The following is an 11,518-nucleotide window of genomic DNA, read 5'->3' as shown; positions in this document are numbered from 1 at the left end:
ACCAATATCAACCAAGATTTTTGTCAATAATGATGGGCATACATCAATGATTTTCAACTCAACTTCAACGATGATTTTAGCACATTCTAGCTATGCTTTTATCAATCTCCTACTTAGATAAAAGGAGCCAAATTCTCTTCTCCCCTCGATCATATCCAAATGGTAAACTCCCATTTGATATGAATAAGCATCACCTGATAAACTCTCACTTGATTAAAGTGGTTCATCTTGCCTATGTTATTGTGCATCCTTGCACTTCATCTAGGCTACAACTTTCTTTACAATATGGTAGAATCACTTCCTCACCTGTTAGTCTGATCGTAACTCTAGTCTAGAAAGCGACAAATATCATTCGAGTATTATAATACGATTAAGCAAGGGCGGAGGCAATACAAAGAATTGGGTGTGCTATAGCACAAGTTAATATTTTATTAATTTTATATAAAAAAATTGTAATTTTTTATTGAGTTATCAAAAAATTCTAAAAATTTATGTGGAGTCTTCTAATATAATACTTTAACTTGATTTAAAATTTCAGAATTTTTGGAAAATATATTGAGGAATCTTAAAATATATTGAATAAAATCTTGTTAAAATTTTAGGATAAACAAAGTATTTTAGTGCCAACAAAAAAAAACACTAAATAAAAACAAAACAACTTATTAAAGGTAAAATGATTATTTGCTATTAAAAAATAAAACAAATAAATTCTTTCTTCCTTTTATATGTTGTCGACTGGGCAAAAGCAAAATAGAAAAAGAAAGAAAAGAAAAGGCGAGAGAGAAAAGTAAGGAAAAAACATAAAAAAATCAAAGAAAAAAAATAAGAAAAGTGAGAGAATAACCTTGTAAACTTATAAAGTCCAACTCATAAAACACTAACCTAAGGAAGAATCAAGTGAAGAAAGGAGGAATTGAGAGAGGAAAAAAATTTAATTATTTTGTTTTTCAGTTGATATAAAATTATTATTTTAGTTCGGTTGAAGGGTTATTATAATATCGATTCAAATTCGATTATAGATAAATTATATTCCACAAAACATTAAAAGATATAACTTTAATAGTAGGTTTATTTTTACTTTCACATTGATTTTATATACTTTCAAATTGATTTTTTAATATTTTAATAGTGTATTTGAATTAAAATTTTACTGTTAACTTTAAAAAATTATTTATATAAATTAATAATTTATATATTTATTTAATAGCCTCGTACATGAAAAATTATGACCTTTCCACAGTCTATATGCCAGGTTGTCTAGAATACCTAATTCTACATTTTTTCAAGGCATCAAGCATGCCCAATTCTCTTTGACAAGGTTAAATTTCTCTAACAAATTCCCTAAAATAGTAATTCAACAAATGTATTAAGTTAACATGTGCAACTTTTCTTTTTCTATGTTATTGCCTACTAAGATGATGTAATATTCCATATCGACGGGTAAGGAGTTGGTTGCTAGTCTCATTAGTAGTACTGGTTGCTAATTTAAGACGCGTTTAAAACCTTAAGGGGGACCTGAATGGAAGCCCTAGGAATAGATGGACTGGGAGGCCTATGTGGAACAATATCTGACAGGGTTAATGTATTGTGTTACTCTAAAAGACGTGTTTTGAGACTATACGTGGCTACAAAGAACAAATCCGTGAGGGCGAATAATACCTACAAGGTTGAGCCGAACTATGATATTTGGTATTAAAGCCAACCTCACTAGCTGTCTGATGGTGTTGAAAGGATCATCGAGCTCCTTAAAAGGAAAGAATTGTAATATCCCACATTGATAAATGAGGAGTTGGTTACTAGTCTTATTACTTGTGAAATGCTTTTAAAACCCTAAGGAGGACTTGAGTGGAAATCCTGGGAATGAGAGGCCTAAAGGGTATAGTATCTGACAAGATTAATGTATTACGCTACTTTGAAAGATGTATTTTGGGGTTATACATAGCTGTTAATAACAAATTCATTAAGATAGTAAAGCTCAAAACAGACAATATTTAACAGATTAGACTGGGCTATTACAAATGACTTTTATAAAAGCAATCTATCTCATAATTTAATTTGCCACCATTTCTAGTTCAGTTCTCTACAATTAGACCACATCATTGCATTTAAGACTTAAATTAGCTGAGAACTCGTCCAAATCATATTTTAAACAACTTTAATCTAGCCTAATGGATAGCCTAAATTGAACAAAAAATCTAGTTGCATGTAGGATTGATTGTACATGATCTCTACCATAATCTAGCCTAATGGATAGTCTAAATTGAACAAAAAAATCTAGTTGCATGTAGGATTGATTGCACTTAATCTCTACCATGATCTAGCCTAATAGAAAAAAATCTAGTTGCATGTAGGATTGATTGTACTTAATCTCTACCATGATCTAGCCTAATGGATAGCCTAAATTGAACAACAAATTGAGTTGCATGTAGGATTGATTATACTTAATCTCTACCATAATCTAGCCTAATGGATAGCCTAAATTGAACAACAAATCTTAAAAAAGTACGCACATTTTAACAAAATTCAACAACCATGTTGGAAGAATATATTAATATAAAGTAGTAATAAATAATTCAAGGGCGGAATTACTGATTTTTTGTTTCGAGATTGAAAAGTTTTTAAAATTCACTAACACGCTGGATAAGTATCCGAGCTTGCTTGGAGTGTTTTTTTATAATTTATAGATAATACAACGTAGGGGGCAAAGAATTTGTAATTTATGATAAACCTATGACGCAACTAAAGATAAATAACTTATGAACTCCACGCTACTGCTAGTTTTCAGCCTTATTTGACAAGCTAGCGAATCATAAAAATTCTTGAGCTTGACATTTTATATACAAAAAGGTGCCTCGTTAAAAAAATCAATAAATTTAAAAAGCTTCAAAATTACGTGTCAAATATCATGACATAATTTATCGATATGTACATTGGTCAATTCAAGGATGCCAATGTTATTCATTTTAGTATTTAGTCGTGAGTTTAGCTTATATGCATATAAAATCCTAGAAAATTACATGACGATAGAATCAATGAGCTTCCTCGTCCAAAGCCTGAAGAAAGAAGGAGCTAGGGCCCATTTAGGATTAACCATCTCGAGATGCACCCAAATTAATGAGCGAACACATCCACGCAGCTAGTACCGCCAGGGGACCTCAATGCGAGGAAAGCTGGATATAAGAACCATCGCTTAATGTCCAAGTGCCAGATCTACTGAGCCAAGGACAAACTATAAATGGAACAAGATCCAGATATAAATTGGAAACATCACGTTCCAATTTCCAGGAAGCTGGGGCAACTAAAAAAAAAAAAAACAAAAAGAAGAGAAAAAAGAAGCATATTGGAAGCCCTTCAAAACTAGAAATTAACAGAGTTTACATGATAATCATTTATTTCTTTAACATAACACGCTTCTTATCTAGAATCTGGTGGCATTGTTATGACATCCACTTCGTTTCAAATCAAGCTTCTAATTGACTTATGATGCTGGAAAAAATCCGGTAGCCTTCGCACATATCAGAAAGCAGGCAGTACTCATTCTTGGCATGATATGTGGCCATTAAACCTGCACAGGGATGCAAGAGACTGAAGCTGTAAAAATAGAGCATGAGAAGGAAAATACAATTGAACACAAGATATCACAAACCAAATACTGAAGGCTGATCTTGTCTTAGAGAAACTGTAAGTGAGAGAATGTCATGGAGGAATATTAATGCAAACATGAATTTCCAATTACAACAGGTCAAGCTATTGGTCCCCAGAAATTAAATCACATCAACATCCCAGCAACTTGATAAGACTATGCACATATCTCCTTGTAAGTTTCTGGAAATAAATGAATTGGCAAACTAAAAACACAAATGAGGGGAGTGTTAATTTAGAAGCACCTTCATGTGAACTTCTGCTTGTGTCTTTCATTAATCCCATCGACCTATTCAGGTTCTTTCCCCCCTGGTCAACCCCAATTCCTGTTCCTTGTTTCTCTTGTTTGGTAACAACTAAGAACCACCAAAAGTTAAAATATTCTCTTGGACAATAGCAATTGAAACAACTAAGCTGCTGGGTCGTGAAAAAGAATTGAAGGGGTCCTTAATACAGTTTCGGTGTAGAATGAATGATCATCCACTCAACGAGTTTCTATTCACTTAACCATGATGCTGAGGACAAATTGATAAATAGTAGAATAATCTTTGAAAAAGGAAAGAACTTAAAACCTTAACTCCACAATTAAATAGAGGTTTCAGAAAATAGTAAGTCTCCGTAGGTAATATTTATGGAATTATACCATAGGTTGTTGGGTTTTTAAGGTCCATGTGCAAGATAGCTCTTTCAACACCATATTTCTGGAAAAAAGCTCAGAGATAAATTTTTGAGCATCCACTCAAAGACTCGGATAGAAACCCGGTAAGTAGCTTTCTTATATTACACAATGGATTCTAGAAACACCATCTCCCAGGGGATGTTTTCATCTCATGTTGGATACTTGACCTTTGTCAAGGAATGGTGACTAGCTTTCTCTAGATTTCATTAAATGCTCATGTGAAGGTGAAATCATTAGCCAAAAGAGTGCGAGTTAGACATAAAAAATGAATGCAGGTCTAAGTTTCCTTTGTTGCTCAATCCCTATCCTACATAGTGAGTTGTTATTGTATTTAGCATCTTGTTCCTCCTGTAACATAGAGTACAACTTCAGGGAAGCACCAAGTAAACTCTCAGAATAAGCTACTTTCAGCTTCATACATGAAAAACAAAATTAAAAAAATCAAATCAAAGCTGTCAAAGTTGAGATGTTACCAAAATGCACCTTTTAGACTTTCAACTACAAGACTAATAATGGAGAATAATTTGTATTTGCCTAATGGATAACCAAATTTACACCCGCATATTTGCCTAACGATTACACCAGTCACAAAAATTTGTTAATGTACATCCATCCTACTGCATTGCTTTTGTTCTTTCTGAATTCACCACATGCTTAACCATTTTCATGGTGAATTTTCAAGCTCTTCCAATGAGCTCTAAAGAGACTGAAGGCAAGAAGGACAAAACAAAGAAAGGATGTGAAGTGAAACTATGGACTGGAAAGTGTGGATTAATTCAAAGTTTCTAATGTTTTCTGAAATAAGTATATATAGGTAAATTAGTCCCACAAATTCCTTTGACAGATAACAGCAATCTTAATTACACCCTAGCATCTATAAGGCTTGAGTTTATACAGTGAGATTAAGAATAAAGGATGAAAAGAAGCAATTGCATCATACCGTAGCCTGCAGTTTGAACATCAAAACCTTCATCCTACAAAATCCAAAAACATTAACTAAAGGATGAAAACTTAAAGGCAAGTTACCATGAAAAATGGAAAAAAGGAGATATGTTTTACTTTCAGCTCTCGAATTAGTGGCAAAGTCCCTGTGATTGAGTAAGGCTTTACATGCCCAACTACTTTTTCAGTTGCTTTACACAACACTTCAAAGCCACGGGATTTAAGATCACAGGCAACTCCAGATGACACTTCATTGAAGGTGACGGTAAGGCTGTTGGGAAAAAAAAACATATATAACAACTTCCCGGGAGAGGTTGAAATGATGAATGAGAATAGCACACAAAAAAATAATTCTTAAGAACAAAAATAATTACATCCCAGAAACAGGGGAGATCCAAGGTGACAGAACAAGAAAGAAGACACACCTCCCCCTCAGGTTTTCTTCTGGGAGGACATATTTTGAAACCGGGCCCCTTGTGTCAAGCTTCTCAATGTTCTCATTTATTTCATCCACATATTCTTGTAGTTTGTTCATCACATCGTTGACACTGTAAATAATCAAAATATTGGAAATCAGAAACCTGATATATTATTGGGAAAAAGAAATGTTGGAGCTATCCAGAACAAAGTAGACCCAGATCAGAATTACAAGGACATGCTCTACAAGTGCTAAGACTCTGGGATTAACACAAGGCATGCAACTTACCTATAGAAGGGTGTTAACCTGAAACAGAAGAAGAGTAACAGATGGTGAGACTTCATTTTCATATCAGTTGCTTGTATAAAAATCTCTGTACAAAGTTATGAACCTGACATCTCCTGAAATTGTACACTCAGCAGGGATTTGATTGATCCCACCTCCTGGATCTGCGACAATAAAGATGGATTTCAGAAATGAAAGCATTTTCTTTCCACAATAAATCATTGCATACTGATACAAAACTTACAACTCCATTGAGTTGGCTTCATTGTTGATGGTGTTGCAAATCCATATATTTGCTCTTCCTTATGGGGTGGGAAGTCCTTGTAAAATCGAGACTGTAACTCTTTAAGTGCCTCCATCCCCAGCTCCAAAGGATTTATAGCCTGCAAATAATACATTCCTTGAAATTAGAAAATAAGCAGAAATTGGAGATGTCACTCCATCTTATATTCTACATAACAATTGTTTCAGAAAGTTATAATGTCACAAGGAGCGCACAATTTTATATCACATATGAAACTAGAAAGTCTCTTATTTGACTTAATTTTGTGAGCAAATCATCATCTATATACAACAAATCTAGGTATGTCTCAACAATCTACTGCTTTAAAGATACTCTTCAAAGGGCCACAAAATCGTGTCTTTTTAGCAAACTCTCAAAACTAGGCAACTAGGATGTAATGGGTCAATTGTAAATTGAAACTGGTTTAGTAATAAATTCTTATTTTTCTGGTTCTAAAATTAATGAATTAGCAGTCAGGAGGTTACATGTATTTCCAGAAATTGTTTTCAAATCCGCTCTTCATCATCCAAAATGCTTTAACCCGGATACCTTCCTTTCTACTTCTATACCAATGCATGCAGTATGTACAGCTAAGCTGAAGGAGGGGAACAGGTATTTTTCCACATGCATGTCAGTATTATACAAATTAATACCAGCTTGCATAGACATGCATGTGCACGCAACATACTCTAAAATTGGTCGTGCTATAAAAGGAAAAGGAAAAATAGTACTTGCTTCAGAAATGGTAACAACTCATGTCATGTGAGTTCCTTTCAAATATGTAATTGTTTCAGTTACAATAATCCAAACTGTGGTCATTATAACATCTTGGTTTTTCCAAGATAAGCATATAGCCACACAGATACAAAGTGATTTAAATCAAAATAGATGATTTAAAATCATGTGGGATGAAGTGGTAAAAGTGATTTAAAATCACAGCAACTCATAGATGATTTCGTCCCTAAAGAGAATAGAATGCGCAAACTACAAACATACAAGTTGACCCCACTGAACCAGGATAGGTATGGTGGATCGAACCAAGTTTTATGTCAATTCATTTTTTCTTAAATTATCATTATTTGAACATACAAAAAAGGGAAATGAAAACACAATTACTCCACCCACTTGCTCTTTCAAAGTTTGTAATCACACAAACCACTTTTACAATACAAATTTCTGCATGTTGCATTTATCATCTCCACTCCATCACTTCCTAGTTTCCAATCACACAAACCACTTTTACAATACAAATTTCTGCATGTTGCATTTTATTATCTTCATTGTGCAAGCCAATCAAAAGTCAGCAAATTCTGTTCTTATTATTCTAATAGAAATAGTCAGCAAACCACTTTTACAATATAAATTTCTGCATGTTGCATATTATCGTCTTCACTCCACTTACTATTTCTAGTTTCTAATCACACAATCCATTTATACAATATAAATTTCTGCATGATGCATTTTATTGTCTTCATTGTGCAAGTCGGTCAAAAGTCAGTGAATTCTGTTATTATTATTCCACTAGAACAAGCCAACACTTTATGCATTAGTATTGTTCATTAGTTTTTGATTTCTATCCAAACTACACACATTGGTTTACGAATCACATTATAATATTCCTCTTTGAAAAGCAGAACCAGCAAACCATCGTCATAAAATTTTTAGGGTTCATATATTTATATCAGAAAGGTGGCAATAGTTTCCCCAGTGTAAATAAATGCATGAAAAAAGTTCAATTAAGAAGACAATAGAGATTGTGATAGTATACCTTATGTGGTAAACCACTATGAAAAAGTTTCCCGGTGAAGTGAAGTTTCCAAGGAATCATACCGCCAGTACCAATGCAAGGTTGTTTATCTGCTGTGTCAATCCAGAATCTACAAACACGAAATCACATCAATTAGATCAAATTTATACCTTGGAAAAAAACGAAGAATATGAAACTAAATTTTCACTGAAGCCTCAGACAGACATCTACAAGACCACAAAGATGATTTATATAATAACATGTCCCTTTCTTTTCCTGCAAAATTGTAGGTTCCTTACAGAGGGCCTCCCTTCAGCTTATTGAGCAGACCATCTTTCACAAGTGCATCCACACCGACCCCTGTTATGGAAGAATTCTCCTCATTGGCTATAAAGACTGCAACTACTGTTGACTTCAATTTCAGCTTCGTCTCCCCCAACTTCTTCATCAGTTCAGTCACAAGAGCAACATGTCCCAAACAATCCGTGGTTCCACGGCCACGAAGTTTTTCCCCATCAATGCTCAACGAAAATGGATCAAACTCCTATGTATAACAATCACCATCATTTTGCATTCATTGTTAAAGAATGACTGAGCAAAAATACCGAAATCTTCTCCTGAGATAAAATTACAATATTTCAACACCATTATATCAATCAGCACAAGAAGCCATAAATTTTCAACCTGCAATAACTCGAATCACCTTTGTTGCCAATAATTACTATTTCAAACCAAAATAAAACCAAATGGACATTTCAACCACTAACTTTCCGAACCATAAACTCAAACCAAAATAAACCCGGTTCGAATTTTGTAATTAATAACTCAAAAGGTATAAACTTTAAACTGAAAAATGTAAGTTTGAATGCAATTGAAACCTTAGCCACACCGCATAAACATAAGAACCCAAATAAAATTCAGCAACAACTTCTTGAGGTAATAGTAAAACTCTCATAACCAAATCAAAATCAAACAAACCCCACTTCAATAAACAAGAAAAGACAAAAGAAAGGAAGAAACAAACCCAATCACTGGGATGAGCAGTAACAACATCCATGTGCATGCCAACAAAAGACAAGATCTTTCCTGGTTCAGTCCCAGGGTACTCCACAATAAGATTTCCTCTTTTAGGGAAATAAGAGACATGATTAACAATCAAGGGACCTCCTCCAGTGGTGGTGCTGTAGGGGAGAAGAGAATTCCATACATGTGTGACAACCCTGTCTTCTTCAGGGATCAGCTCTGGCGGGTTGTTCTGGACATATTTGGACTCCCCAATGATGTTTTTCAAGAGGGAAACAAAGGAGTCCTTGTTCAGGTCTCCAAGGATTTGTTCAATATCGGCCATTAGCTTGCCGTGTCTTGGTGAGAGACCGAGAGAGAGAGTACGTTGACAAATTGCTGTAACTCTCTCTGCATGTAGTCTCTATGAAGTTGCGAAAGGGATCTCCTTTGCTTGGAATTTATGCTAATTGACACTGTTGCCTTGGAACCGTACCTTAAAAAACAAAAGGGTAAATGTTGATTATTATTTTTTTCAAAACTTTTTAAAAGAAGTGAGGCTTTGGATTATAATTTAATAACAAATCTTTGATAAATTTGTATAATTTCTAATTAGAAAACATCTTATTTTTTAATAAGATAAAAGTTTATATAATCATTAACTTATTAAAATATTCTTGAAATCTTATGAAATATAATACATACATTTTCTAAACAGTAATTCTAGAAACAAAATTTGGTAAAATCTTTGTTTTCGGTTATAGATTAAACAAAAAGAATCACAATTGTCTAGATTATAAATTTCATGCAAAAGTATCTAAAGAAGTAAAACTTGTAATCTCTCACACAAAAACTTAACATGCATTCTAGTCATTTAATAAATATTATATATAAATTAGAAATCTAACATGCAAACTATCATATAAATATAAACTAAAATTAGAAAAGCTGCAGTAGTTATGAAACTTAGAAGTATAAAACATTACAAGTTGATCTTATCAAGGATATGTTATTTATTTTTAAACTTTTATTAATTTTTTTATGCAAATGAATTATATTAATAAATGATTAATTCTAACAAATCTATCTTTTAAATGTATTTTTAATTTAAAAATCAACAAACCAAAAAAAATGTATGCTCAAAAGCTCTGTACAAGGACATGGATGTAAGCTCTAGTTGGAGAAAAATGAAGGTAAAATTGAAGGGAGGAGGGCTAGAATTGTACAATAAAAAAGTGACTAGAATATCTCCCTTTGAACCCTATGTATACTAGTTTTTGGACTTAAAATTGATGTTGAACTAATTTTGATAATTATCGTAATTAATTTCCATCATTTTACTTTAATTAACTATTATAAAAAAATAAAAATATGTTAGTCTTTAACTTTAAATCCAAATGTTTTTTCTTAAAAAAAACTGTTCACGAACATTAAAATCAAAGCTAGCTCTTTTGGGTTAAACCAATATTATTTTACTTTGGATAAAAATTTTAAGTTTCACAAAACATGTAAGTTTAAATGTTTATAGATTTATTTATTTATTTTCATGTTAAAGAATTTTTGTTGGAAAATAACTTCCAATAAAGTTTTAATTTTAAAAGGAAGTATATCTATTTTAAAATTAGTCTCAAATATGTCCATCAATATTGATTTATAAAAAAACAATTCCAACAAAGTCAACATTGCATTTGTTTTTAGAAAATTAAGCTATATTTTTAGTTTAGATTGGCTCATGGATTCAATGAATAATCATCAATAATTGTAAAAGGAATTGTGTCTGATTTCCTAGTTTACAAGTTGAATGACGCAAAATCCTAAGGGAGACCCATTTGTTTTCTTTTATCTCCAGGGAAGAGGGACATATATATATATATATATATACACACACACACACACACACACCCTCCCTTTTTAAAATACATTTCTATTAAAAAAAATCAAAATATTGTATCTATAAAATCCCAAAAAAAATTCTCATACTAAGAAACTCAAATATCTAACTTTCACCCAACATTGACAATCCATTTAGATTTGTTTGAAGTGACAAAAAAAATTGAGTTTACAGAAAAACATTTCGATGAGTTTTGGGTGGAAATGTTTTTTTATAAGGTTTTATATTTATTAATTCATGTAGGAATTGAATATATACTTACAGCTTCATATTGTACGTAAATTATATTCATAATCTACCTGCAATTATATTTTATACATAAATACAAACACTTATTCAAAGCAAACGTTTCGTTTTCGGGTGTTTTTTTCCTCTGGCTACAACTACAATCTAAAGAAGAAAAGGCAACCCATAAATGGCTCTCGCACCATGTAATAAAATAAGATTGTGCTTATAATCTAAACTTATTAATATTATAATATACATGTTTGAAAATATTTTCAATAATAACAGTCGTTGAAATATTTGTGTGTTAAAAGAAACCTAGAAAAATATTTTATATAAAAAATCCAATATCAAGCGAAAGTTAGATATATATACTTTTTGTATGTACAATTGTTTTGGAGTCA

The 11,518-nt window shown here is 32.4% G+C and overlaps 1 protein-coding gene across 2 annotated transcripts; it reads right to left on the bottom strand.

Moving 5' to 3' along the window:
- Positions 1–3,190: 3,190 nt before the first annotated feature.
- Positions 3,191–9,467, bottom strand: LOC105128292 (acetylornithine deacetylase-like). Of its 2 annotated transcripts, XM_011029886.1 has the most exons (11): positions 9,021–9,467; positions 8,296–8,540; positions 8,018–8,126; positions 6,211–6,349; positions 6,073–6,130; positions 5,970–5,987; positions 5,689–5,811; positions 5,381–5,534; positions 5,262–5,295; positions 3,888–3,998; positions 3,191–3,565 (listed from the first exon to the last, which is right to left on the bottom strand). In XM_011029886.1, the coding sequence occupies exons 1-11, from the start codon at positions 9,342–9,344 to the stop codon at positions 3,462–3,464; spliced, it is 1,419 nt and encodes a 472-aa protein (XP_011028188.1). In that variant the 5' UTR covers positions 9,345–9,467; the 3' UTR covers positions 3,191–3,461. The 2 variants fall into 2 exon arrangements, with proteins under 2 accessions (XP_011028188.1, XP_011028189.1); XM_011029887.1 differs by lacking the exon at positions 3,888–3,998 and having other exon boundaries at positions 9,021–9,465.
- Positions 9,468–11,518: the final 2,051 nt, after the last annotated feature.

The sequence above is a fragment of the Populus euphratica genome, unplaced genomic scaffold (assembly GCF_000495115.2).
Source record: "Populus euphratica unplaced genomic scaffold, PopEup_1.0 scaffold49.1, whole genome shotgun sequence".
NCBI classification, from domain to species: Eukaryota; Viridiplantae; Streptophyta; class Magnoliopsida; order Malpighiales; family Salicaceae; genus Populus; species Populus euphratica.
This window is presented reverse-complemented; position numbering and strand designations above follow the sequence as displayed.

What these genes read in the sequence shown, in the direction of transcription:
- LOC105128292 (XM_011029886.1), bottom strand. Translation starts at nt 9,344, where the DNA reads ATGGCCGATATTGAACAAATCCTTGGAGACCTGAACAAGGACTCCTTT. An exon ending in AAGCTGAAGGGAGGCCCTCT is followed by an intron (nt 8,127 to 8,295) that starts GTAAGGAACCTA and finishes TCGTGTTTGTAG; the next exon opens with ATTCTGGATTGACACAGCAG. An exon ending in TGTTCAAACTGCAGGCTACG is followed by an intron (nt 3,999 to 5,261) that starts GTATGATGCAAT and finishes GGTGGTTCTTAG; the next exon opens with TTGTTACCAAACAAGAGAAA.